At 40.8% G+C, this 27,735-nt stretch overlaps 1 protein-coding gene across 1 annotated transcript in view; it reads left to right on the top strand.

Annotated features, from left to right (window-relative positions):
* The first annotated feature begins 22,351 nt into the window (after positions 1-22,351).
* Positions 22,352-27,735, top strand: part of LOC110569221 (dynein axonemal heavy chain 6-like) — a 208,451-nt gene continuing 203,067 nt past the window's right edge. The window contains exons 1-2 of the mRNA XM_064371611.1: positions 22,352-22,432; positions 25,065-25,214. Coding sequence (XP_064227681.1) covers positions 25,077-25,214 — 138 coding nt within the window. The 5' untranslated portion in view covers positions 22,352-22,432; positions 25,065-25,076. The remainder of the gene's footprint in view (positions 22,433-25,064; positions 25,215-27,735) is intronic.

Raw genomic sequence — 27,735 nt, 5'->3', positions numbered from 1 at the left:
AGCAGCACTAATTTTCTCTTTATATTGTTATGTTTTTCTTTTTTTTTTTTTTTTTTTTTTTTTAAATATTTATTTATTGCATTTTAGGTTTTGGGGTACATGTGAAAAACATGCAAGGTTGTTGCATAGGTGCATACGTGGCAGTGTGATTTGCTGCCTTCCTCCCCTTCACCCATATATGGCATTTCTCCCCATGATATCCCTCCCCAATTCCCCACCCCCCCGCTGTCCCCCCCACTCCCCCACAACAGACCCCCATGTATAGTGCTCCCCTCCCTGTGTCCATCTGTTCTCCTTGTTCAACACCCGCCTATGAGTGAGAACATGTGGTGTTTGATTTTGTGTTCTTGTGTCAGTTTGCTGAGAATGATGGTTTCCAGGTTCATCCATGTCCCTACAAAGGACGCGAACTCCTCGTTTTTAATGGCTGCATAATATTCCATGGTGTATATGTGCCACATTTTTCCTGTCCAGTCTATCATCGATGGGCATTTGGGTTGGTTCCAGGTCTTTGCTATTGTAAACTGTGCTGCTATGAACATTCGTGTGCATGTGTCCTTATAGTAGAACGATTTATAATCCTTTGGATATATGCCCAGTAATGGGATTGCTGGGTCAAATGGAATTTCTATTTCTAGGTCCTTGAGGAATCGCCACACTGTTTTCCACAATGGTTGAACTAATTTACACTCCCACCAACAGTGTAAAAGTGTTCCTATTTCTCCACATCCTCTCCAGCATCTGTTTTCTCCAGATTTTTTAATGATTGCCATTCTAACTGGTGTGAGATGGTATCTCAATGTAGTTTTGATTTGCATTTCTCTAATGGCCAGTGATGATGAGCATTTTTTCATATGCTTGTTGGCCTCATGTATGTCTTCTTTTGTAAAGTATCTGTTCATATCCTTCGCCCACTTTTGAATGGGCTTGTTTGTTTTTTTCTTGTAAATCTTTTTTAGCTCGTTGTAAATTCTGGATATCAGCCCTTTGTCAGATGGGTAGGCTGCAAAAATTTTTTCCCATTCTGTTGGTTGCCGATTCACTCTATTGACTGTTTCTTTTGCTGTGCAGAAGCTGTGGAGTTTGATTAGGTCCCATTTGTCTATTTTGGCTTTTGTTGCCAATGCTTTTGGTGTTTTGGTCGTGAAGTCCTTGCCTACGCCTATGTCCTGAATGGTTTTGCCTAGGTTTCCTTCTAGTGATTTTATGGTGTTAGGTCTTATGTTTAAGTCTTTAATCCATCTGGAGTCAATTTTAGTGTAAGGTGTCAGGAAGGGGTCCAGTTTCTGCTTTCTGCATATGGCTAGCCAGTTTTCCCAACACCACTTATTGAACAGGGAATCCTTTCCCCATTGCTTGTTTTTATCAGGTTTGTCAAAGATCGGGTGGTTGTAGATATGTTGTGTTGCCTCCGACGCCTCTGTTCTGTTCCATTGGTCTATATCTCTGTTTTGGTACCAGTACCATGCTGTTTTGATTACTGTAGCCTTGTAGTAGAGTTTGATGTCTGGTAGTGTGATGCCTCCTGCTTTGTTCTTTTTGCTTAGAGTTGACTTGGCTATGCGGGCTCTCTTTTGGTTCCATATGAAGTTTAAGGTGGTTTTTTCCAGTTCTGTGAAGAAGGTCATTGGTAGCTTGATGGGGATAGCATTGAATCTGTATATTACTTTGGGCAGTATGGCCATTTTCACGATATTAATTCTTCCTAACCATGAACATGGAATGTTTCTCCATCTGTTTGTGTCCTCTCTTATTTCGTTGAGCAGTGATTTGTAGTTCTCCTTGAAGAGGTCCTTTTCATTCCTTGTTAGTTGCATTCCTAGGTATTTTATTCTCTTTGTAGCAATTGTGAATGGCAGTTCGTTCTTGATTTGGCTCTCTTTAAGTCTGTTATTGGTGTATAGGAATGCTTGTGATTTTTGCACATTGATTTTGTATCCTGAGACTTTGCTGAAGTTGCTTATCAGTTTCAGGAGCTTTTGGGCTGAGATGAGGGGGTCTTCTAGATATACAATCATGTCGTCTGCAAATAGAGACAATTTGACTTCCTCCTTTCCTACTTGAATACCCTTTATTTCTTTTTCTTGCCTGATTGCTCTGGCTAGAACTTCCAGTACTATATTGAATAGGAGTGGTGAGAGAGGGCATCCTTGTCTAGTGCCAGATTTCAAAGGGAATGCTTCCAGTTTTTGCCCGTTCAGTATGATATTGGCTGTCGGTTTGTCGTAAATAGCTTTTATTATTTTGAGATACGTTCCATCGATACCTAGTTTATTGAGGGTTTTTAGCATAAAGGGCTGTTGAATTTTGTCGAAGGCCTTCTCTGCATCAATTGAGATAATCATGTGGTTTTTGTCTTTGGTTCTGTTTATGTGGTGAATTACATTTATAGACTTGCGTATATTGAACCAGCCTTGCATCCCTGGGATGAATCCTACTTGATCATGGTGGATAAGCTTTTTGATGTGCTGTTGTAATCGGCTTGCCATTATTTTATTGAAGATTTTTGCATCTATGTTCATCATGGATATTGGCCTGTAGTTTTCTTTTCTTGTTGAGTCTCTGCCAGGTTTTGGTATTAGGATGATGTTGGTCTCATAAAATGATTTGGGAAGGATTCCCTCTTTTTGGATTATTTGGAATAGTTTCAGTATGAATGGTATCAGTTCCTCTTTGTATGTCTGGTAGAATTCGGCTGTGAACCCATCTGGACCTAGGCTTTTTTTGGGTGGTAGGCTCTTAATTGCTGCCTCGACTTCAGACCTTGTTATTGGTCTATTCAGGGTTTCGACTTCTTCCTGGTTTAGGCTTGGGAGGAGGCAGCTGTCCAGGAATTTATCCATTTCCTCCAGGTTTTCTAATTTATGTGCATAGAGTTGTTTGTAATAATCTCTGATGATGGTTTGAATTTCTGTGGAATCTGTGGTGATATCCCCTTTGTCATTTTTTATTGCATCTATTTGATTATTCTCTCTTTTCTTTTTTATTAGTCTGGCTAGTGGTCTGTCTATTTTGTTGATCTTTTCAAAAAACCAGCTCCTGGATTTATTGATTTTTTGAAGGGTTTTTCGTGTCTCTATCTCCTTCAATTCTGCTTTGATCTTAGTTATTTCTTGTCTTCTGCTAGGTTTTGAGTTTTTTTGATCTTGCTCCTCTAGCTCTTTCAATTTTGACGATAGGGTGTCAATTTTAGATCTCTCCTTTCTTCTCATGTGGGCACTAATTGCTATATATTTTCCTCTAGAGACTGCTTTAAATGTGTCCCAGAGATTCTGGTATGTGGTGTCTTCATTCTCGTTGGTTTCGAAGAACGTCTTTATTTCTGCCTTCATTTCATTGTTTATCCAGTCAACATTCAGGAGAAAGTTGTTCATTTTCCATGAGGCTGTGCGGTTCTGGGTTGGTTTCTGAATTCTGAGTTCTAACTTGATTGCACTGTGGTCTGAGAGACTGTTTGTTATGGTTTCCGTTCTTTTGCATTTGCTGAGGAGTGATTTACTTCCAATTATGTGGTCAATTTTAGAGTAGGTGTGATGTGGTGCTGAGAAGAATGTATATTCTGTGGATTTGGGGTGGAGAGTTCTGTAAATGTCTATTAGGTTTGCTTGTTCCAGGTCTGAGTTCAAGTCCTGGATATCCTTGTTAATTTTCTGTCTCGTTGATCTGTCTAATATTGACAATGGTGTGTTGAAGTCTCCCACTATTATTGTGTGGGAGTCTAAGTCTCTTTGTAAGTCTTTAAGAACTTGCCTTATGTATCTGGGTGCTCCTGTATTAGGTGCATATATATTTAGGATCGTTAGCTCTTCTTGCTGCATTGATCCTTTTACCATTATGTAATGTCCTTCTTTGTCTCTTTTGATCTTTGTTGCTTTAAAGTCTATTTTATCAGAGATGAGAATTGCAACTCCTGCTTTTTTTTGCTCTCCAGTTGCTTGGTAAATCTTCCTCCATCCCTTTATTTTGAGCCTTTGTGTATCCTTGCATGCGAGATGGGTTTCCTGGATACAGCACACTGATGGGTTTTGGCTTTTTATCCAATTTGCCAGTCTGTGTCTTTTGATTGGGGCATTTAGTCCGTTTACATTTAGGGTTAATATTGTTATGTGTGAATTCGATCCTGTCATTTTGGTGCTAGGTGGCTGTTTTGCCCTTTGGTTGATGCAGATTCTTCATTGTGTTGATGCTCTTTACCTTTTCATGTGTTTTTGGAGTGGCTGGTACTGGTTGTTCTTTTCTATGTGTAGTGCCTCCTTCAGGAGCTCTTGTAGAGCTGGTCTGGTGGTGATGAACTCTCTGAGTTCTTGCTTGTTCACAAAGGATTTTATTTTTCCTTCACTTATGAAGCTTAGTTTGGCTGGATACGAAATTCTGGGTTGAAAGTTCTTTTCCTTAAGGATGTTGAATATCGGCCCCCACTCTCTTCTGGCCTGTAGGGTTTCTGCTGAGAGATCTGCAGTGAGTCTGATGGGCTTCCCTTTGTGGGTAACCCGACCTTTCTCTCTGGCTGCCCTTAGTATTTTCTCCTTCATTTCAACCCTGGTGAATCTGATGATTATGTGTCTTGGGGTTGCTCTTCTAGAGGAGTATCTTTGTGGTGTTCTCTGTATTTCCTGGACTTGAATCTTGGCCTGCCTTGTTAGGTTGGGGAAGTTTTCCTGGATAATATCCTGAAGAGTGTTTTCCAGCTTGGATGCATTCTCTTCATCACATTCAGGTACACCTATCAAACGTAGATTAGGTCTTTTCACATAGTCCCATATTTCTTGTTGACTTTGTTCATTCCTTTTTACCCTGTTTTCTCTAATCTTGCCTTTTCGTTTTATTTCATTGAGTTGATCTTCGACCTCTGATATCCTTTCTTCTGCTTGGTCAATTCGGCTGTTGAAACTTGTGCATGCTTCACGAAGTTCTCGTGTTGTGTTTTTCAGCTCCATCAATTCGCTCATATTCCTCTCTAAGTTGTCCATTCTTGTTAGCATTTCGTCAAGTCTTTTTTCAAGGTTCTTAGTTTCTTTGCATTGGGTTAGAACATGTTCTTTTAGCTCACGGAAGTTTCTTATTATCCACTTTCTGAAAGCTGATTCTGTCATTTCATCACACTCATTCTCCATCCAGTCTTGTTCCCTTGCTGGTGAGGAGTTGTGATCCCTTGTAGGAGGAGAAGTGTTCTGGTTTTGGGTGTTTTCATCCTTTTTGCGCTGGTTTCTTCCCATCTTTGTGGATTTATCCACCTGTTGACTTTGTAGATGTTGTCTTTCTGATTTTGGTAATTTTAAGTCTGCTGTGGCAGAACTCATAAACCCCCTGCTCTTCCCCCCAGGTGTTCTGTCCCAGGGAGTTACGGTTTTATGATGTTCCCCTGTGCGGTTGCTGTTTTCCCTGCCCACAAGGTGGCAGCCTAGTCACACTCAGGTTGCAGAGGCTTCGCTAAGCTGCTGTGGGCTCCACCCAGCTTCCGTGTGAACTTCTGGGTGTAGTTAGAACTGCTTCCGCGATGTTGGCCTGCCCCTGTAGTGACGGAGTCTCTGTAGTGGCGGATTGCCTTGTTAGATTGCCCTGGGAACAGCAGGGTGCCTATGGAGAACGCCCCTCCTCCACAGAGCTGGACCGTCCCGGTTTCAGTTGTGTTTCAGGTCTTCTTGCTGGGTAAGAGGGGACACCGTCTCATCTGATCTGCCTCCGGAGCCGCTGCGTTGGCTAAAGCCGCGGCTCTGAGATTCGTGGCGCTGGCCTGGCTCCCCGTTTCAGCTCCCCTTGCTGGCTTATAGGGGACTCAGACTCTCTCACTTTGTACAGTGAGCCGTTGCCTCAGGGTGCCGGCCCAGCGGCTGCGCCGTTCAAGCCAGCGGCGCCAGCAGCGCTAGCGACCCGTGTGGTTTCTCTGCGTGTGAATCTCCTGGTCTGTGGGCAGTAAAAGTCAGTCTGGAAATACGGCGTCCACTCACCCTCTGTGCTTTCTCTCAGAGCTGCTTTCCCGAGTTCCTCCTAAGCGGCCATCTTGGATCTCTCTCCGACAGTTGTTTTATTCTGGTGCCTGCCCCCAAGCCTAGATCTTTCTAGGAGACACATTTCCAGTCTTATTAAGGCCATTCACAAATGGCTTGGAAAACGTTTGTGGAGTGAAGCAGTTTGGGAAACCTACTCTCCTATTGTTCTGCTTTTCCTCCAGGAGAGGGCCTGCCACAGGGGTAGGGATGGTTCATTGTCTCCAATAAGGAAGGGGCGATAACTGAGATGGTGATACTTCACGAGGCAGTGCTGAGAGGCAGACCCAGACAGTGAAAATAAAACGTCTGTGTTCTTGATGGCTACACCTCTTTTAAAGGCTCTCCCTCACCTGGCAGGAAGGCACACCTGAACTATTGTTATGTTTTTCTTTCAACTCCTTATTCTTTATTACACTGAAGTATGTTACAGTAAATTACACATTCCATTCTTGTTAAATAATTCAATATGCATCTCTAAAACATGTTTCTACAGAATGAAAATAGCATCACCTCCCCCAATAGCAATTCCTTAATATATACACTTATTCCATGCTCAAAATTCCCTAAGTAAAGTAGCTTCCAGCTGATTTGGCCAGGGATCAAGTCCAAGATCAGGCATTGTATTTGGTTGTTATGTCCCTTGAATTTCAAAAATCTGAAACTGAGTCTTTTTTTTTCTTTTTTCTTTTTTTCTTTTTATTATACTTTAAGTTCTGAGGTACACATATAGATCATGCAGGTTTGTTACATAGGTATACACATGCCATGGTGGTTTGCTGCATCCAACACCCCGTCATCTACATTAGATATTTCTTCTAATGTTATCCCTCCCCAATCCTCCCACCCCCTGCTATCCCTCCCCTAGGCCCCCACCCCTGACAGGCCCACCTGTGTGATGTTCCCCTCCCTTTGTCCATGTGTTCTCATTGTTCAACATGCACTATGAGTGAGAACATGCGCTGTTTGGTTTTTCTGTTCTGTGTCAATTTGCTGAGAATGATGGTTTCCAGCTTCAGCCGTGTCCCTGCAAAGGACAGGAACTCATTCTTTTTTATGGCTGCATAGTATTCTATGGTGTATATGTGCCACATTTTCCTTATCCAGTCTATCTTTGATGGGCATTTGGGTTGGTTCCAAGAATTCACTATTGTAAACAGTGCCACAATAAATATTCCTGTTCATGGGTCTTTACAATTGAATGTTTTGTAATCCTGTGGGTATATATCTAGTAATGGGATTGCTGAGTCAAATGGTATTTCTAGTTCTAGATCCTTGAGGAATCACCACACTGTCTTCCACAATGATTATACTAATTTACACTCCCATGAACACTGTAAAAGTATTCCTACTTCTCCACATCCTCTCCAGCATCTGTTGTCTCCTGATTTTTTTAATGATCACCATTCTAACTGGCATGAGATGGTATCTCAATGAGGTTTTGATTTGCATTTCTCTAATGACCAGTGGTGATAAGCATTCTTTCATATGTTTGTTGGCTGAATAAATGTCTTCTTTTGAAAAGTGTCTGTTCATATCCTTTGTCTACTTTTTGATAGGGTTGTTTTTTTCTTGTAAATTTGTTTAAGTTCTTCATAGATTCTGGTTATTAGCCCTTTGTCAGATAGGTAGCTTGCAAAATTTTTTTCCCATTCTTTTGGTTGCTGGTTCACTCTAATGATTGTTTCTTCTGCTATGCAGAAGCTCTTAAGTTTAATTAGATCCCATTTGTCTATTTTGGCTTTTGTTTCCACTGCTTTTGATGTTTTAGTCATGAAGTACTTGCCTATGCCTGTGTCCTGAATGGTTTTGCCTAGGTTTTGTTCTAGGGTTTTTATGCTGTTGCGTCTTATGTTTAAATCTTTAATTCATATGGAATTAATTTTTGTGTAAGGTGTAAGGAAGGGATCCAGTTTCAGCTTCCTGCATATGGCTAGCCAGTTTTCCCAACACCATTTATTAAGTAGGGAATCCTTTCCCCATTGTTTGTTTTTGTCAAGTTTGTCAAAGATCAGATGGTTGTAGATATGTGGCATTGCTTCCAAGTCCTCTGTTCTGTTCCACTGGTCTATATCTCCATTTTGGTACCAGTACCATGCTATTTTGATTACTGTAGTCTTGTACTGTAGTTTGAAGTCAGGTAGCATGATGCTGCCAGCTTTGGTTTTTTTTTTTTTTTTCTTCTAATACACTAGATTTTATTTTTTAATTGCATTTTAGGTTTTGGGGTACATGTGAAAAACATGCAAGATTGTTGCATAGGTGCATACGTGGCAGTGTGATTTGCTGCCTTCCTCCCCTTCACCTATATGTGGCATTTCTCCCCATGCTATGTCTCCCCAACTTCCCACCCCCGGCTGTCCCCCCCCACTCCCTCCAGCACACCCCAGTGTATAGTGCTCCCCTCCCTGTGTCCATGTGTTCCCATTGTTCAACACCCGTCTATGAGTGAGAACATGCAATGTTTGATTTTGTGTTCTTGTGTCAGTTTGCTGAGAATGGTGGTTTCCAGGTTCATCCATGTCCATACAAAGGACATGAACTCATCGTTTTTGATGACTGCATAATATTCCATGCTGTATATGTGCCACATTTTTCCTGTCCAGTCTATCATTGATGGGCATTTGGTTTGGTTCCAGGTCTTTGCTATTGTAAACTGTGCTGCAATGAACATTCGTGTGCATGTGTCCTTATAGTAGAATGATTTATAATCCTTTGGTTATATACCCAGTAATGGGATTGCTGGGTCAAATGGAATTTCTATTTCTAGGTCCTTGAGGAATCACCACACTGTCTTCGACAATGGTTGAACTAATTTACACTCCCACCAACAGTGTAAAAGTATTCCTATTTCTCCACATCCTCTCCAGCATCTGTGGTCTCCAGATTTTTTAATCATTGCCATTCTAACTGGCGTGAGATGGTATCTCAATGTAGTTTTGATTTGCATTTCTCTAATGACCAGTGATGATGAGCATTTTTTCATAGGCTTACTGGCCTCATGTATGTCTTCCTTTGTAAAGTATCTGTTCATATCCTTTGCCCATTTTTCAATGGGCTTGTTTGTTTTTTTCTTGTAAATCTGTTTTAGTTCGTTGTAAATTCTGGATATCAGCCCTTTGTCAGATGGGTAGGCTGCAAAAATTTTTTCCCATTCTGTTGGTTGCCGATTCACTCTATTGACTGTTTCTTTCACTGTACAGAAGCTGTGGAGTTTGATTAGGTCCCATTTGTCTATTTTGGCTTTTGTTGCCAATGCTTTTGGTGTTTTGGTTATGAAGGCCTTGCCTACACCTATGTCCTGAATGGTTTTGCCTAGGTTTTCTTCTAGGGTTTTTATGGTGTTAGGTCTTATGTTTAAGTCTTTAATCCATCTGGAGTTAATTTTAGTGTAAGGTGTCAGGAAGGGGTCCAGTTTCTGCTTTCTGCATATGGCTAGCCAGTTTTCCCAGCACCATTTATTAAACAGGGAATCCTTTCCTCATTGCTTGTTTTTATCAGGTTTGTCAAAGATCGGATGGTTGTAGATATGTTGTGTTGCCTCCGAGGCCTCTGTTCTGTTCCATTGGTCTATATCTCTGTTTTGGTACCAGTACCATGCTGTTTTGATTACTGTAGACTTGTAGTAGAGTTTGATGTCCAGTAGTGTGATGCCTCCCACTTTGTTCTTTTTGCTTAGGATGGACTTGGCTATGCGGGCTCTCTTTTGGTTCCATATGAAGTTTAAGGTGGTTTTTTCCAGTTCTGTGAAGAAGGTCATTGGTAGCTTGATGGGGATAGCGTTGAATCTGTAAGTTACTTTGGGCAGTGTGGCCATTTTCACGATATTGATTCTTCCTAACCGTGAACATGGAATGTTTCTCCATCTGTTTGTGTCCTCTCTTATTTCGTTGAGCAGCGGTTTGTAGTTCTCCTTGAAGAGGTCCTTTACGTTCCTTGTTAGTTGCATTCCTAGGTATTTTATTCTCTTTGTAGCAATTGTGAATGGCTGTTCGTTCTTGATTTGGCTCTCTTTAAGTCTGTTATTGGTGTATAGGAATGCTTGTCATTTTTGCACATTGATTTTGTATTCTGAGACTTTGCTGAAGTTGCTTATCAGTTTCAGGGGATTTTGGGCTGAGATGATGGGGTCTTCTAGATATACAATCATGTCATCTGCAAATAGAGACAATTTGACTTCCTCCTTTCCTAACTGAATACTCTTCATTTCTTTTTCTTGCCTGATTGCTGTGGCTAGAACTTCCAGTATTATATTGAATAGGAGTGGTGAGAGAGGGCATCCTTGACTAGTGCCAGATTTCAAAGGGAATGCTTCCAGTTTTTGCCCATTCAGTATGATATTGGCTGTGGGTTTGTCATAAATAGCTTTTATTATTTTGAGATACTTTCCGTCAATACCTAGTTCATTGAGGGTTTTTAGCATAAAGGGCTGCTGAATTTTGTCGAAGGCCTTCTCTGCATCAATTGAGATAATCATGTGGTTTTTGTCTTTGGTTCTGTTTATGTGGTGAATTACATTTATAGACTTGTGTATATTGAACCAGCCTTGCATCCCCGGGATGAATCCTACTTGATCATGGTGGATAAGCTTTTTGATGGGCTGTTGTAATCGGCTTGCCATTATTTTATTGAAGATTTTTGCATCTATGTTCATCATGGATATTGGCCTGTAGTTTTCTTTTCTTGTTGAGTCTCCACCGGGTTTTGGTATCAGGATGATGTTGGTCTCATAAAATGATTTGGGAAGGATTCCCTCTTTTTGGATTATTTGGAATAGTTTCAGTATGAATGGTACCAGTTCCTCTTTGCATGTCTGGTAGAATTCGGCTGTGAATCCATCTGGACCTGGGCTTTTTTGGGGTGGTAGGCTCTTAATTGCTGCCTGGACTTCAGACCTTGTTATTGGTCTGTTCAGGGTTTCGACTTCTTCCTGGTTTAGGCTTGGGAGGAGGCAACTGTCCAATAATTTATCCATTTCTTCCAGGTTTTCTAGTTTATCTGCATAGAGTTGTTTGTAATCATCTCTGATGATGGTTTGAATTTCTGTGGAATCTGTGGTGATATCCCCTTTATCATTTTTTATTGCATCTATTTGGTTATTCTCTCTTTTCTTTTTTATTAGTCTGGATAGTGGTCTGTCTATTTTGTTGATCTTTTCAAAAAACCAGCTCCTGGATTTATTGATTTTTTGAAGGGTTTTTCGTGTCTCTATCTCCTTCAATTCTGCTCTGATCTTAGTTATTTCTTGTCTTCTGCTAGGTTTTGAGTTTTTTTGATCTTGCTCCTCTAGCTCTTTCAATTTGATGATAGGGTGTCAATTTTATATCTCTCCTTTCTTCTCATGTATGCACTTATTGCTATATATTTTCCTTTGGAGACTGCTTTAAATGTGTCCCAGAGATTCTGGTATGTGGTGTCTTCGTTCTCGTTGGTTTCGAAGAACATCTTTATTTCTGCCTTCATTTCATTGTTTATCCAGTCAACATTCAGGAGAAAGTTGTTCATTTTCCATGAGGCTGTGCGGTTCTGGGTTGGTTTCTGAATTCTGAGTTCTAACTTGATTGCACTGTGGTCTGAGAGACTGTTTGCTATGGTTTCCGTTCTTTTGCATTTGCTGAGGAGTGATTTACTTCCAATTATGTGGTCAATTTTAGAGTAGGTGTGATGTGGTGCTGAGAAGAACGTATATTCTGTGGATTTGGGGTGGACAGTTCTGTAAATGTCTATTAGGCTTGCTTGTTCCAGGTCTGAGTTCAAGTCCTGGATATCTTTGTTAATTTTCTGTCTGGTTGTTCTGTCTAATACTGACAATGGTGTGTTGAAGTCTCCCACTATTATTGTGTGGGAGTCTAAGTCTCTTTGTAAGTCTTTAAGAACTTGCCTTATGTATCTGGGTGCTCTTGTATTAGGTGCATATATATTTAGGATCGTTAGCTCTTCTTGTTGCATTGATCCTTTTACCATTATGTAATGTCCTTCTTTGTCTCTTTTGATCTTTGTTGCTTTAAAGTCTATTTTATCAGAGATGAGAATTGCCACTCCTGCTTTTTTTTGCTCTCCATTTGCTTGGTAAATCTTCCTCCATCCCTTTATTTTGAGCCTTTGTGTATCCTTGCATGTGAGATGGGTTTCCTGGATACAGCACACTGATGGGTTTTGGCTTTTTATCCAATTTGCCAGTCTGTGTCTTTTGATCGGGGCATTTAGTCCATTTACATTTAGGGTTAATATTGTTATGTGTGAATTTGATCCTGTCATTTTGATGCTAGCTGGCTGTTTTTCCCATTGGTTGATGCAAATTCTTCATTGTGTTGATGCTCTTTACCATTTGGTGTGTTTTTGGAGTGGCTGGTACTGGTTGTTCTTTTCTATGTGTAGTGCCTCTTTCAGGAGCTCTTGTAAAGCTGGTCTGGTGGTGATGAAATCTCTGAGTACTTGCTTGTTCACAAAGGATTTTATTTTTCCTTCACTTATGAAGCTTAGTTTGGCTGGATATGAAATTCTGGGTTGAAAGTTCTTTTCTTTAAGGATGTTGAATATCAGCCCCCACTCTCTTCTAGCTTGTAGGGTTTCTGCTGAGAGATCTGCTGTGAGTCTGATGGGCTTCCCTTTGTGGGTAAGCCGACCTTTCTCTCTGGCTGCCCTTAGTATTTTCTCCTTCATTTCAACCCTGGTGAATCTGACGATTATGTGCCTTGAGGTTGCTCTTCTAGAGGAATGTCTTTGTGGTGTTCTCTGTATTTCCTGGACTTGAATATTGGCCTGCCTTGCTAGGTTGGGGAAGTTTTCCTGGATAATATCCTGAAGAGCATGTTCCATCTTGGATTCATTCTCTTCGTCACATTCAGGTACCCCTATCAAACGTAGATTAGGTCTTTTCACATAGTCCCATATTTCTTGTTGACTTTGTTCATTCCTTTTTACCCTGTTTTTTCTAATCTTGCCTTCTCGTTTTATTTCATTGAGTTGATCTTCGACCTCTGATATCTTTTCTTCTGCTTGGTCAATTCGGCTGTTGAAACTTGTGCATGCTTCACGAAGTTCTCGTGTTGTGTTTTTCAGCTCCATCAATTCACTCATATTCCTCTCTAAGTTGTCCATTCTCGTTAGCATTTCGTCAAGTCTTTTTTTAAGGTTCTTAGTTTCTTTCCCTTGGGTTAGAACATGTTCTTTTAGATCATGGAAGTTTCTTATTATCCACTTTCTGAAGGCTGATTCTGTCATTTCATCACACTCATTCTCCATCCAGTCTTGTTCCCTTGCTGGTGAGGAGTTGTGCTCCCTTGTAGGAGGAGAGGTGTTCTCGTTTCGGGTGTTTTCATCCTTTTTGTGCTGGTTTCTTCCCATCTTTGTGGATTTATCCACCTGTTGACTTTGTAGTTGCTGAGTTTCTGATTTTGGTAAGTTTAAGTCTGCAGCAGCAGAACTCATAAACCCCCCTTTTTTTTTTCATCAGGTGTACTGTCCCAGGGAGTTAGGGCTTTATGAGTTTCCGCTGTGCTGCTGCCTTTTTCCCTGCCCACAAGGAGGCAGCCTAGTCACTCTCAGCCTGCAGAGGCTTCGCTGAGCTGCTGTGGGCTCTGCCCAGCTGCCATGTGAACTTTCCTGCAGTCCTGTTCTTGTGGGTGTAGTTAGAACTGCTTCCACTATGTTGGCCCACCTCGGTAGTGATGGACTCTCTCTGTAATGGCGGGTTGCCTTGGCAACGGCAGGTTGCCTCAGGAACTGCAGGCTTCCTCCGTAATGGCAGACGCCCCTCCTCCACAGAGCTGCACCGTACCGGGTTCAGTTGTGCTTACTGCGAAAGTCTCAACCCAGAGCGTTTCCAATTGCTGTTTTTTTGTTTTTGTTTTTGTTTTTGTGAGGGTGGGACCGGCCGGGCCTGGTCACCTGGCTCCCTGCCTCAGAGCCTTTTGTTTTTTAGTTGAACGGTCGGCTCTCTACCAGGTGACCTGGTCGCCTGTTGAATAGGCGCCAGGATCTGTGTGATTTCCCGTGTGGCGACCCACTGCGCTGGCTGAAACTGCAGCTCTGAGATTCATGGCACTTTTTTGCCCAGGAATCTCCTGGCCTGGCTCCCTGTTTCAGCTCCCCTTGCTGGCTAAGAGGGGACACCGTCTCGTTTACTCTGCACCGGGAGCTGCTGCGCTGGCTGAAACCGCGCCTCTGAGATTCGTGGCACTTTTTTGCCTGGGAATCTCCTGGCCTGTCTCCCCGTTTCAGCTCCCCTTGCTGGCTAAGAGGGGACACAGTCTTGCTCACTCTGCACTGGGAACCGCTGCGCCAGGGCGCAGGCCAAACAGCCACGCCAGCCATAACAGCTGCGCTGGCGACCCATGGGGCTCCTCCACCTGTGAATCTCCTGGTCTGTGGGCAGTAAAAATCCGTCTGGAAATGCAGCGTCCACTCACCCTCTGTGCTTTCACTCGGACCTGCAATCCTGAGCTCCTCCTAACGGGCCATCTTGGATCTCTCTCCTGGGTTTTTTTTTGTTTTGTTTTGTTTTTGGTTTTTTTTTTGTTGTTTTTTGCTTAGGATTTTCTTGGCTATGTGGGCTCTCTTTTGGTTCCATATGAAGTTTAAGGTGTTTTTTTCCAATTCTGTGAAGAAAGTCAATGGTAGCTTGATGGGGATAGCATTGAATTTATAAATTACTTTTGGCAGCATGGCCATTTTCATGATATTGATTCTTCCTAACCATGAGCATGGAATGTTTTGCCATCTGTTTGTGTCCTCTCTTATTTCCTTGAGCAGTGGTTTCTGGCTCTCCTTGAAGAGATCCTTCACATCCCTTGTTAGTTGTTTTCCTAGGTATTTTACTCTCTTTGTAGCATTTGTGAATGGGAGTTCACTCACAATTTGACTCTATGTCTGTTATTGGTGTATAGGAATACCTGTGATTTTTCCACATATATTTTATGTGTCTGTATTCTCAGTATCCTGAGACTTTGCTGAAGTTGCTTATCAGCCTAAGAAGATTTTGGGCTGAGATGATGGGGTCTTCTAAATATACAATCTTGTCATCTGCAAATGGAGACAATTTGACTTCATCTTTTCCTAATTGAATAATCTTTATTTCTTTTTCTTGCCTGATTGCCCTGGCCAGAAATTCCAATACTATGTTGAACAGGAGTGGTAAGAGAGGGCATCCTTGTCTTGTGCCAGTTTTCAAAGGGAATGCTTCTAGTTTTTGCCCATTCAGTATGATATTGGCTGTGGGTTTGTTGTAAATAGCTCTTATTATTTTGAGATATGTTCCATAGATACCTAGTTTATTGAGAGTTTTTAGCATAAATTGCTGTTGAATTTTGTCTAAGGCCTTCTCTGCATCTATTGAGATAATTATGTGGTTTTTGTCTTTGCTTCTGTTCATGTGATGGATTACATTTATTGATTTGTGTATGTTGAACCAGCCTTGCATCCCAGGGATGAAGGTGACTTGATCGTGATGGATAAGCTTTTTAATGTGCTGTTGCATTCAGTTTGCCAGTATTTTATTGAGGATTTTTGCATGAATGTTCATCATGGATATTGGCCTGAAATATTCTTTTATAGTTGTATCTCTTCCAGGTTTTGGTGTCAGGATGATGTTGCTCTCATTAAATGAGTTAGGGAGGATTCCCTCTTTTTGTATTGTTTGCAATAGTTTCAGAAGGAATGGTACCAACTCCTCTTTGTACCTCTGGTAGAATTTGGCTGTTAACCTGTCTGGTCCTGAACTTTTTTTGGTTGGTAGGCTATTAATTGCTGCCTCAACTTCAGACCTTGTTACTGGTCTATTCAGAGATTCAACTTCCTCCTGGTTTAGTCTTGGGAGGGTTTAAGTGTCTAGGAATTTATCCATTTCTTCCATATTTACTGGTTTATGTGCATAATCTCTGATGGTAGTTTGTATTTCTGTGGAATTGGTGGTGATATGCCCTTTATCATTTTTATTGCATCTATTTGATTCTTCTCTCTATTCTTTTTTATTGATCTGGCTAGCAGTCTATCTATTTTGTTGATCTTCTCAAAAAACCAACTCCTGGATTTATGGATTTTTTTGAAGGTTTTTTTGTGTCACTATCTCCTTCAGTTCTACTCTGACCTTAGTCATTTCTTGTCTTCTTCTAGCTTTTGAGTTTTTTTGATCTTGCTCCTCTAGTTCTTTTAATCATGATATTAGGGTATCAATTTTAGATCTTTCCTCACTTCTCATGTGGGCACTTAATAGTATATATTTCCCTCTATACACTGCTTTAAATGTGTGCTAGAGATTCTGGTACATTGTGTCTTCATTCTCATTGGTTTTGAAGAACATCTTTATTTCTGCCTTCATTTCATTATTTATCCAGTAGTCATTCAAGAGCAGGTTGTTCAGTTTCCATGTAGTTATGCAGTTTTGAGTAAGTTCCTTAGTCCTGAGTCCTAATTTGCTTGCACTGTGGTCTGAGAGACTGTTTTTTATTATTTCCATTTTTTGCATTTGCTGACGAGTGATTTACTTCCAATTATGTGGTCAGTTTTAGACAAAGTGAGATGTGGTGCTGAGAAGAATGTACATTCTGTGGATTTCAGGTGGAGAGTTCTGTATATGTCTGTTAGGTCCGCTTGGTCCAAATCAGAGTCCAAGTCCTAGATATCCTTGTTAATTTTCTGTCTCGTTGAGCTGTCTAATATTGACAGTGGAATGTTAAAGTCTCCCACTATGATTGTGTGGGAGCCTAAGTCTCTGTGTAGGTCACCTTGCTTTATGTATCTGGGTGCTCCTATATTAGGTGCATATATATTTAGGATAGTTAGCTCTTCTTGTTGCATTGGTTCCTTTACCATTATGTAGTGCCCTTTTGTCTTTTTTGATCTTTGTTGCTTTAAAGTCTGTTTTATCAGAGACTAGGATTGCAACCCCTGCTTTTCTTTTTCTTTTTTTTTTTTTTTTTGCTCTCCATTTGCTTGGTAATTCCTCCATTTCTTTATTTTGAGCCTATGTGTCTTTGCAAGTGAGTTGGGTCTCCTGAATACAGCACACTGATGGGTCTTAACTCTATCCAATTTGCCAGTCTGTGTCTTTTAATTGGGGCATTTAGCCCATTTACATTTAAGGTTAATATTATCATGTGTGAATTTGATCTTGCCATTTTGATGGTAGCTGGTTGTTTTGCCTGTTAGTTGATGCCTGTTAGTTTCTTCACAATGTTGATGGTCTTTACAATTTGATATGCTTTTGCAGTGGGTGGTACTGGTTGTTCCTTTCCATGTTTAGTACTTCTTTCAGGAACTCTTGTAAGGCAGGCCTGGTGGTGACAAAATCTCTCAGCAGTTCCTTGTCTGTAAGGGATTTTATTTCTCTGTCACTTATGAAGCTTAGTTTAGCTGGATATGAAATTATTGGTTGAAAATTCTTTTCTTTAAGGATGTTGAATATTGGACCCTACTCTTCTGACTTATAGGGTTTCTGCCAAGAGATCCACTGTCAGTCTGATGGCCCTCCCTTTGCAGGGAACCCAATGTTTCTCTCTGGCTGCCTCTAGCATTTTTCCCTTCATTTCAATGCTGGTGAATCTGATGGTTATGTGCCTTGGGGTTGCTCTTCTTGAGGAATATCTTTGCGGTGTTCTCTGTATTTCCCGAATTTGAATGTTGGCCTGCCTTGCTAGGTTAGGGAAGTTCACCTCAAGAGTGTTTTCCAACTTGATTTTATTCTTCCTGTCACATTCAGGTACATTGATCAAACGTAGATTATGTCTTTTCACATAATCCCGTATTTCTTGGAGGCTTTATTTCTTTTTACTCTTTTTTCTCTAATCTTGCCCTCTCACTTTATTTCACTGAGTTGATCGTCAATCTCTGATATCCTTTCTTCTGCTTGATCAGTTCAGCTATTGAAATGTGTGTATGCTTCACGAAGTTCCCATGCTGTGTTTTTCAGCTCTATCAGGTCGTTTATGTTCTTCTCTGTGCTGGTTATTCTAGTTAGCATTTCATCTAACCTTTTTTAAGGTTCTTAGTTACCTTGCATTGGGTTAGAACATGCTCCTTTAGCTCAGAGAAGTTTGTTATTACTCACCTTGTGAAGCCTACTTCTGTCAATTCATCAAATTCATTTTCCATCCAGTTTTGTTCCCTTGCTGGTGAGGAGTTGTGATCCCTTGTAGGGGAAGGCTTTCTGGTTTTTGGTGCGACTTCAGCCTTTTTGTGCTTTTTTCTTTCCATCTTCATGGATTTTTCTACCTTTGGTCTTTAAAGTTGGTGACTTTTGAATAGGGTCTCTGAATGGACATCCTTTCTGTTGATATTGAAGCTATTTCTTTCTGTTTTTTAGTTTTCCTTTTAACAGTCAGGCCCCTCTGCTGCAGGTCTGTTGGAGGTCCACTCCAGACCCTGCTTTCCTGGGAATCACCCATGGGGGCTGCAGAACAGCAAAGATTCTTTCCTCTGCAGAACAGCAGATATTCTTTCCTCTGGGTAGCTTTGTCCCAGAAGGGTACTTGCCAGATGTCAGCCAGAGTTCTCCTGTATGAGGTATCTCTTAGGATAAATGGGGGTCAGGGAGCCACTTGAGCAGGCACTCTGCCCCTTATCAGAGCTCAAGTGCTGTGCTGGGAGAGCCATTGGTCCTGTCAGAGCTGCTGGGCAGGGACATTTAAGTCTGCTGAAGTGGAACCCATAACTGCCCCTTTTCCCAAGTGCTCTGTCCCAGGAAGATGGGGGCTTTTTTTTAAGTCCCTGATGGGCTGCTGCCTTTTTCAGAGATGCCCTGCCCAGCACGTAGAGAATCTAGTCACAGTCTGCCTGCAGTGGCTTTGCTGAGCTGCTGTGGGCTTCACCCAGTTGCTGTGTAAACTTCCAGGTGAGTTTAGAACCGCCTACTCGAGCCTCAGTAATGGCAGACACCCTTCCCTGCCACTGACCTCGAAAGCCCAAGGTCAAGCTAAGACTGCTGTGCTAGCTGCAAGAATTTCAAGCCAGTGGATCTTAGCTTGCTGGTTTTCATGGGAGTGGGACCTGCTGAGCCAGATCACTTGGCTCCCTGGTTTCCACCCCCTTTTTCTCAGGGGAATGAGTGGTTCTGTCTCGCTGGTGTTCCAGGCTCCACTAGGGTATGAGACTTAAAAAAAAAAAAAAATACTGCTGCAGTACAATGGCCATCCAGTTGTGTGCTGGAAACCCAGGGCACTGGTGTTTTAGGCACCAGAGGGAATTTCCTGGTCTGTGGGTTATGAAGACTGTTGGAAAAGAGCAGTATCTTAGCCAGAGTGCTAGAGTGTCCAGAAAAGTTCCTGGTGGCTTCCCTTGGCTAGGAGAGGGAGTTCTCTGGCCTCTTGCACTTCCTGGGTGAGGCAACACCCCACCCTACTTCAGTTTGCCCTCCTTGGGCTACTCCCACTGTCTAACCAGTCCCAGTGAGATGAACCTGGTACCTCAGTTGGAAATGTGGAGATCACTCGCTTTCTGGATCACTATCCCTGAGAACTGCAGACCAAAGCTGTTCCTATTCGGCCATCTTGGCAGAAGTCTGAGTCTTCAAGATACCAAGTTGTTAGAGAGACCAAAATGGGGCCCCAATTTAGAAAACAAAATTTAGACAAGCCTACTTCCATTGTTCTTTGGCAACACTATCACACAGAGACTTAGTGTATGCTGAACAGAAGCACACTGACAGGGACATAGGACGTGACACTTTCCGTGCTGAGGCATGGCATCACAGTGGCAACAGGGCATGGAGCCTGGCATTTGGCACAAAAAGGAGGCGTGATCAAAATAGCCCATTCTAATCCCTGAGCTTTCTACTCATATCCTGAGCCCAAGGCTTCCTAGCCTCCTGCTACCACAGTCCTCACATTGGATAACTGTGATCTCTCAGCAAGCTCCCATCAGGGCGAAGTCCCCTGACTCCCAAGTTGCTCTTCAGCTAGTTCTACCTTGACTTTCCAGTCGTGCCTTTGAAACCCAATGCTGAAACCAGATCTCCCAGTTCCAATACTTTGATGGCTGGGACTTTGGAGTACCTTGGCCTGGACTCCTAACTTCTGTGCTCCTCCTCTGTTTGGAACCTCCAATACATCTTAAATCACTAAGTTGCCAGAGGCTTATAGAAGTGGGCTTTGCCCTTAGATATCATCCTTACCTGGTATTTTATATCCTCAAATGACTACAACATTGCTTAGCACATATTGTAGATCCTTAATAAATGTCTAACTGAACTTTTAGCCAGATTGCTGCCTGTCCCACCTCCAAGAATGAGCAGCAGATAGGTTCTGGCGTCCTGACAATAAGCCACATCCCACCATCAAATTCCTATAAGTGCCGGTGTTTACTAGTAATTTATGCATTTAACTGAGCACTTACAGCATAATAGATACTGCTCTAAGTAATATTTAGACATCTCATCCAATCTTCACAATTCTGAGCAGAGTATTAGTATTGCCATTTTATAAAAAGAAAACAGAGGCCAGGCATGGTGGCTCATGCCTGTAATCCCAGCACTTTGGGAGACCGAGGCAGGTGGATCACAAGGTCAGGAGATTGAAACCATCCTGGCCAATATGGTTAAACTCCATCTCTACTAAAAATATAAAACTTAGCCAGGTGTGGTGGCATGTGCCTGTAATCTTAGCTACTCAGGAGGCTGAGGTACGAGAATAGCTTGAACCTGGGAGGCAGAGGTGGCAGTAAGCCAAGATCGTGCCACTGCACTCCAGCCTGGCAACAGAGCGAGACTCTGTCAAAGAAAGAAAGAAAGACAGAGAGAGAGAGAGAGAGAGAAAGAAAGGAAAGAAAGAAAAGAAAATAAAGAAAGAAAATAAAACAGATTTATAGAGATGAGGCAACTTCAAGATTAAACAGCTAGTGAGTAGTTTAGAATCCAATTTCTCTGACTTGAAAGCTTGTCTGCTTAATCGTTTTATGTACTGCCTCTCTTCAATTTCAAAGAGAAATAGTATTTCTCAACTATCGGCTTTAATCTTTTATTCCTTTAAGGCTATGTGGCCAGAGCCAACTCATTTGACCTCAATTGATCTCAGTTTTCTCTATGTATAAAATAAGAGTTTGGGACCAAATCAGTGGTTCCCAAAGTTGTCTTCATTGGCACTGTTCTGAAGGATAATTACATGATGTCATGAAATAAAGATGGTGCTCAAAAAAATTTGGAAAATACTAGGCAACACAGCATTATACAGGTATCCTTACCATAGGACCTCTCAGATTATTTAACATCTTAATTTATTCGGCTTTCAAAAATACACAAATCAAAACTTTCTGACGTAAGGGAGATAATTGTTGTTTCTGTTTTACATTATGAGGAAGCTGAAGCTCAGAAAGACTAAGCGACTTTCCTAAGGCCACACATGGGTTAGAGACCTGAGTTCAGGTCTTCTAATACTTTCTCTGGTGTGTTCTTTACACTGTATCAAACTACCCCTTATAATCAGGAGAGGAGGTGGCATGAATAAAGGTGGCATGAATAAAGACAAGAAACAGCACCCTTTTCTCTTTAGGGTGATGGAGGAAGATTATGGAAGGAAGAAAAAGGGTAGTCAGTAGGGAAATCAATTTGATCCAAATGGAGGAGGTAATTAGAAATAAAATTAGCTAAATTTTTAGAGGCCAGAGGGTACAGAATTTTGAAAGACAAGCAGAGAAGTTTAGAATTGTATATGCTTTAGATAGAGAGCTATTTTTGACTGATAGTATTATGGGAGTATATTCAAGGATAATCAGATTTCCATTGGTTCCAGGTGGATTGGATGAGGGAGAAAATGGAGGCAAGAAGATTATCAAAATGCAACAGCAGCATATGCAAATTGATGAAGGCTTTGACCATGATGTAGGGTGCAGGAATGACAGAGAGATGTGTTGGGAAGAGGAACCGAGATAACTTTAGCTATGTGTGATCTCTCATGTTTCAAATTTTGTTGTTGTTAATATTCTCAAAATGCTTTACTTTGAGATACCATGTGGGAGAGAACATTCAGATTAAGCCCAACTTGAAACCAACCTAACTCTGACATCTAGTCAATTCCAGACTAGATTCTCTAATGCACTTACAGGTTATTTTCTTCTGTCATCTCTTCATAGGAGCCAGAAAACATATTTATATTATAAAATATTAGTTTCTTTATCACCAGAATAAAATACTATAAAGCAGTCCAAATTAGCATTTTTAAATTATATGAGATACTCTAAGTACTGATAATAACATTATAAATATATGTGTAAGTTTATTACTGCAATGATTTTTAAAATATTTTGTAATGATCTTTTAAAATCCAATATGGTATATTTTATGCTTTATGTGATTTTTTTATGTAGATGTTAACTTTTTTAGTGGACAACTGGAAAAATATCACAAACAGCACAAGGATGCAGTAGCTCTCAGACCCACCAGAAATGTAGGATTGCTGCTCATTGACACTAAGCTGCTAAGAGAGAAGTTAATTCCATCACCTTTGCGATGCTTAGAGGTAACTATATACTGGAAAAATTTTTAATTATTTCTCTACAATTATTTTATCATTTTTATACTGCACAAAAACCTATTATTTATTTTCCAGTATTGTGTGTTTTGGTTAATCAAAATTAACCTAAGACTATTGGGCATCCTTAATTTCTAAGAAAAGTTCTATAGTCTTTTTGTCACAAGCATAATCAGCTTTTAGATGAGATAATGGAGGGGACTGCAGGCCTCACACTAGCCTCTTGCTCTTACGCATTTTTCCATTGTCAGAGCATTTCAAGACATGTAGAGAGGATACTACAGTAACAATTCAATATCCCAGAGGGAGTGATGGTTGATTCTAGACCACCAAGATCAAGTTTAGGAAATCATTTTCTGAGCTGGAATTGTCCCTAAAGGTCTGGTTATGTTTTGGCAAACTCTAGAGCTAGGGAAATTTCTGTAATAAGTTGCAGAACAAATACAATCATTTCCTTTGGAGCCAGAATATATTTGTATCTTCCCAAATGCCCACAAAGAGACAATGATATAAAACGGATTGGAAAACTACAGCCCACAGAATCAACCCAACCTGCCTCTTGTTTTGTATGCATGCAGTTTTATTGGAACACATCCATGACAATGTTCTACGTATCATCTATGGCTGCTTTCTTCCTACAAGGACAAAGTTGAGTAGTTGTGACAGAGACTGTATATGCTACAAATCTAAAATATTTACTATGTGGCTCTTACAGAAAACATTTTCTGGTCCCTGGTAGATGATGGAAGGTAAAGCACTATATAAAAGAGTACAGACCTGAGGCTAATAGGTTCTGTCATTAATTAATTGTATGGCATTGGGCTTTCTTCTAGAGTTTTGCTTCTTCATCTGGTAAAAAAAAAAATGCATATATTTCTTTTATATATATATAATTATGTATATAATTGGAGCAAATTTAATTCATTTTCAACAAACTACTGTATGATCAATAAATATTTGGGTATATTTACCGTAAGCCCAAGAAAACTGAACTCAAACTGGCTTAAGCAAACAGAAGAGTTATTGGCATATACATCTAAAAACTCCAGAGATTGGGTCGATATCAAGGAGGTATGATCTAGTGGTTCAGTGGTGTTACCAAGGAACCAATTCTTTCATTCTCTTTCCTGAGCCTCCTTATGTGTAGGCTTCATCCTAAGGCATTTGTGACATGATTGTCAAAAGCTCCACAAGCCAATTATTTCTCTATTTGTATATAGAGAGAAAGGAAAAGAGACGGGGGTTCTGAGTACACATGTCTCTCAGCTATAAATAAAAGTGCCGGGCCGCTATCTGATGGAATCAACTAAAGTCAGAAGTTCACCCTTGATATGGTGTAGCTTTGTGTCCCCACCCAAATCCCATCTTGAACTGTAATCCCCAGGTGTTAAGGGAGGAACCTGACAGGAATTGATTGGATTATGGGAGTAGTTTCCCAATGCTGTTGTCCTGATAGTGAGTGAATTCTAACAAGCTCTGATGGTTTTATAAATTGTGGTTTTTCCTGCACTCTCATATGCTTCTCATTCCTGCTGCCTTGTGTGCACAATACAGGGTTCTATGTGGTACTGTAAATGATTACCAAAGGTCACAGACATGCACAGTGATGAGATGGGGAGGCTAGCTAAAGAGGAGGCTGAGCGGGGAGGAGGGCACTCTTTGGTTGACATTCTATAAAGGGAGGAAGACTCTGTAAGAAAAGACAAGACAAGAGCAACAACTTCATACTGGCCAGGATCTGCACAAACACAGGGAGTGTGCAGCATGCAGGCCTGGGCAGGCAGGCCCAGGGGTCAGGGTGGTCTGGGTCGCATGCAGGACAGACGCCCACCGCAGCCTGAGACTGCGGGGGTTGCCTAGTACAGTTCCACTGTGCTCAGTGTGTTGTTTCTCGTTAAGAGCATGTTGGTGACTATTTTGCTGCCCCAGGTACAAGAGTCAGCAGGAATGTGTGCTTTAAGCAGAGTCACAAGGGCCTGGGGCAGAACTCAGTCATTTCTCAAAGATATCCCTGCCTAGGATGATGATAGCTCTAATTGCCTTGCTTCCCCTTTACCTTCTGCCATGATTGTAAGTTTCCTGAGGCCTCCCCAGACATGCTGAACTGTGAGTCAGTTAAACCTCTTTCCTTTATAAATCACCCAGTCTCGGGCAGTGCTTTACAGCAGTGTGAAAATAGACTAATACAACCTTAATCTGATCACTTTGGCCAAAAAAGCCATGTTCTATTTGCCAAGTGATCAGTCAGACTCCATATTTGTTTCTGAAGGAGAGATTAATTTCCTCCAAACTGCATGGCTAGCATCCAGCATGAAAGGAGTGGGACTGATGCTGGAGGGGGCAGCACAATGTCCACTACATAGGACAAAGAAGCAGGAAGCTTACCTGCAAGATATTAGAAGGGAAAATTTTTGGTAAGCTGTGGAAATGATCTTCAAAACCTGGTCTTCCTGTTGGCTATTTAACTAGCAGTGATTTAATGAGAAAAGAAGTCTCTTTATATCCTCTGCTGCTTCCAGTATTTGCTGATTTTTACAGATGTCCAATTAGGATTTGGCTAAAATATATAATAAAATGAAAATATTCAACTATTTACAATTCACATTATTTTCTTTCTTAGGTACTAAATTTTATGCTTCCTCTTCAAAGTAAGAGAAAAGTAGATGCCATTATCTCTGAGGCACAAGATGCAGAGTATAAACTTGAATTTGTTCCAACTACTACCACAGAATATGTTCATAGCTTAATTCTTGATGAAATTCAGGAACGGGTGAGTTGATTATCTCATGTAACTTAATATTCTGGATCTCACAGTAGGAAGGAAGACATAGGACAAGAAAAAGTGAAGGACTAAAGGGCAAAAGACAGCTGATTTAGTGGCATACCTCAAAGTAAGTGAATGTTCTATATCACAGGAATAAAGCAGCCAACAGTTATCAGACTCTTACTACTAGCCAGGCATCATATTACATTTTCTACATGCATTACATTTTTAATTCTCACAAAAGCTTGAGAAGTGTGGATGATAATTTATTCTCATGCTGCAGATAAGGAAACAGAAACCAAAATAGGATGTGTTATCCAAGATCACAGATATGTATGTATGTGATAGAGTTAGAATTTAGATTTGAGTCTCTTTGACTGCATAGCCAATGTTCTCAACCATAGTTTATTGGAATTCTAATTTTTAGTAAATAGTAATAAGATTGTAATCTAGATATTAATCCTAATGGTAATCTGGGTGCATAGTCAGGAACCTTACTGTTAAGAATAAAAGAAACCCAGCAAAAACCTACTTAAGTGAGAAGGTGGAGGTGAGGAAAAAAAGTAGATTTGGGGACTCAAGTGATGCAGATGGAGTCAGGTCTCTATTTCTCTTTCTTACACACACACACACACACACACACACCACATGCACACACTCACATACACATACACACAGAGATACACACACACACATACACATACACTCCTTTATCTCTCTTGCTTCTTTTTCTCTGGAAACTTGGTTTTCTCCTCTCAGGCTCTTCCCTGTGGGAAGCAATCTAGCATTTGGCTTCAATAGTCAGTTTTTCATGAACTTTCATTCATATTAGGTTGGAACTGAAAATATAGCTAAATTATTTTCTTAAATTTCTGAAAATTGAAGAAATGTTTCAAATAAAAAACATAAACTGAATAAATGTTATATATTATTAACCAAATTAATAATAAATGCTATTTCACATGACTACAAAGGTAACAGTGTTTCTCATTTCAAGAAATCATGCTTTCTCAAAAAGGCGGATAATTGTGGTTCTCCTCAGGTTTGCTTACTCATTGTCCCAGAAGTATAAAGATGCCAAGCAGTTATTATTGTTTGTATTCATTAAACCACTTCAAACAAATAACCCAAACCCGCTTGAGAAAGCTTAGGCCAAAATAGGGATCCCATTTAAGGATTCAGGGGTGCTTCATGGAACTCCCAATCAGGAACGTAACTAGGCTCAGGAACTGACCAGAACCAGGAATAGGACAGCTGTGGGAAGACCCGGTAGTCTTTCCTTCCATCTCTCCTCTCTGCATCTCTCTGAGAGTCTGCTTCACTTCTCTCCCTCTGCAGACAGCTGCTTCTGCTTCTTCTGACCACAGCAGCACACATAGCCACCAGCTGCTCCCAAGCTACAACTTGCAAGTCTAGCCAGTCAGCAAGAAAGAGATAATCTTTCTTTTTCAATATTGATTTTAAAGGTCTAGTAAATTTATTCAGAGCTCCTATTCTGTCCTATAAACTATGTCAAGAAGGTAGGGTCACATCATAATCAATGGCTGCTGAGGGTCAGCTGCGATTACCTTGTGGTTCCAGAACAGCAAGTCCATGCAGTATGCAGAAAACAGACTGTGTCCCATCTCCAGGAGGTTGTCTGTGTTTGCTGAGTGATGTGTTTGGAAAGCAGCTTCCTTGAGGGAGATGCTCTGCACACACAAAAACTTTTTCTGGAACTTCATTAATTCAGTCAGCAAGTTTAGTGAGCACCACTTAGCAGGTGCAAAAATTACAACAATGAATAAACCTTCTTTCAAGGAGCTGAGTCTTAAATGCAAGCAGATAATTCTGATACAATGAGCATAGGTATAAGATACTGTTTTAGCACTGGGAGGTTTGTAGTTAATGTTGCCTATGAGTTACAGAAGGCTGTGTGGAGAATGGGGTATTTAAGCTGTCATAAAATACATGAAACATTCAGGTGGGCATTCCAGGGAGAGGGAATGCCATGTGGAAAGACAGGAGGCAACGTGACATAAACAAGATTTAGTGATAGATGTGCTTTGGAGAAAGAATGTTTGATTGACATTTGATGAACTCTGTGTAACTAAAGCAGTGTTTTCAAGGATAGGAGAGAAGAAATTAATGATAAAGTCATTAAGTAGAATTGAAAGGACTTAATGAACAACTGAATGAGGGAACAGTGAGAGGAGAATGAGGTGACTTTTAGGTATCATTCTTCAGCGAAAAGGTAGGTAGCAAATTCATACCAGTATAAGGAAGGTAGGCTACATAATTCATTGTCTGATCAGAACATTTTTCTGAGAGTCAAAGAGATGCTATTAATAATTATACTAGAACAATAAGTGTAAATCCAGGACATTCCAGAGAAACCTGGATATATATTTACCCAAAATAGAGGAAATACAGGAAGATGAACAGATCGTGATGTAGAGAAACTTAGTTCTATAAGTAACTTGTTCAAGGTGTTAGAAACTTTGGTTGAAAGTCACAAAAACCCACATAAATAGCTTAGAAAATGGGA

The sequence above is a fragment of the Aotus nancymaae genome, unplaced genomic scaffold (assembly GCF_030222135.1).
Source record: "Aotus nancymaae isolate 86718 unplaced genomic scaffold, 86718_ANA_hifiasm-v0.15.2.pri h1tg000141l, whole genome shotgun sequence".
Taxonomy (NCBI): domain Eukaryota; kingdom Metazoa; phylum Chordata; class Mammalia; order Primates; family Aotidae; genus Aotus; species Aotus nancymaae.
Note: the sequence above shows the minus strand (reverse complement) of the source record. Positions and strands in the feature narration are given on the sequence as shown.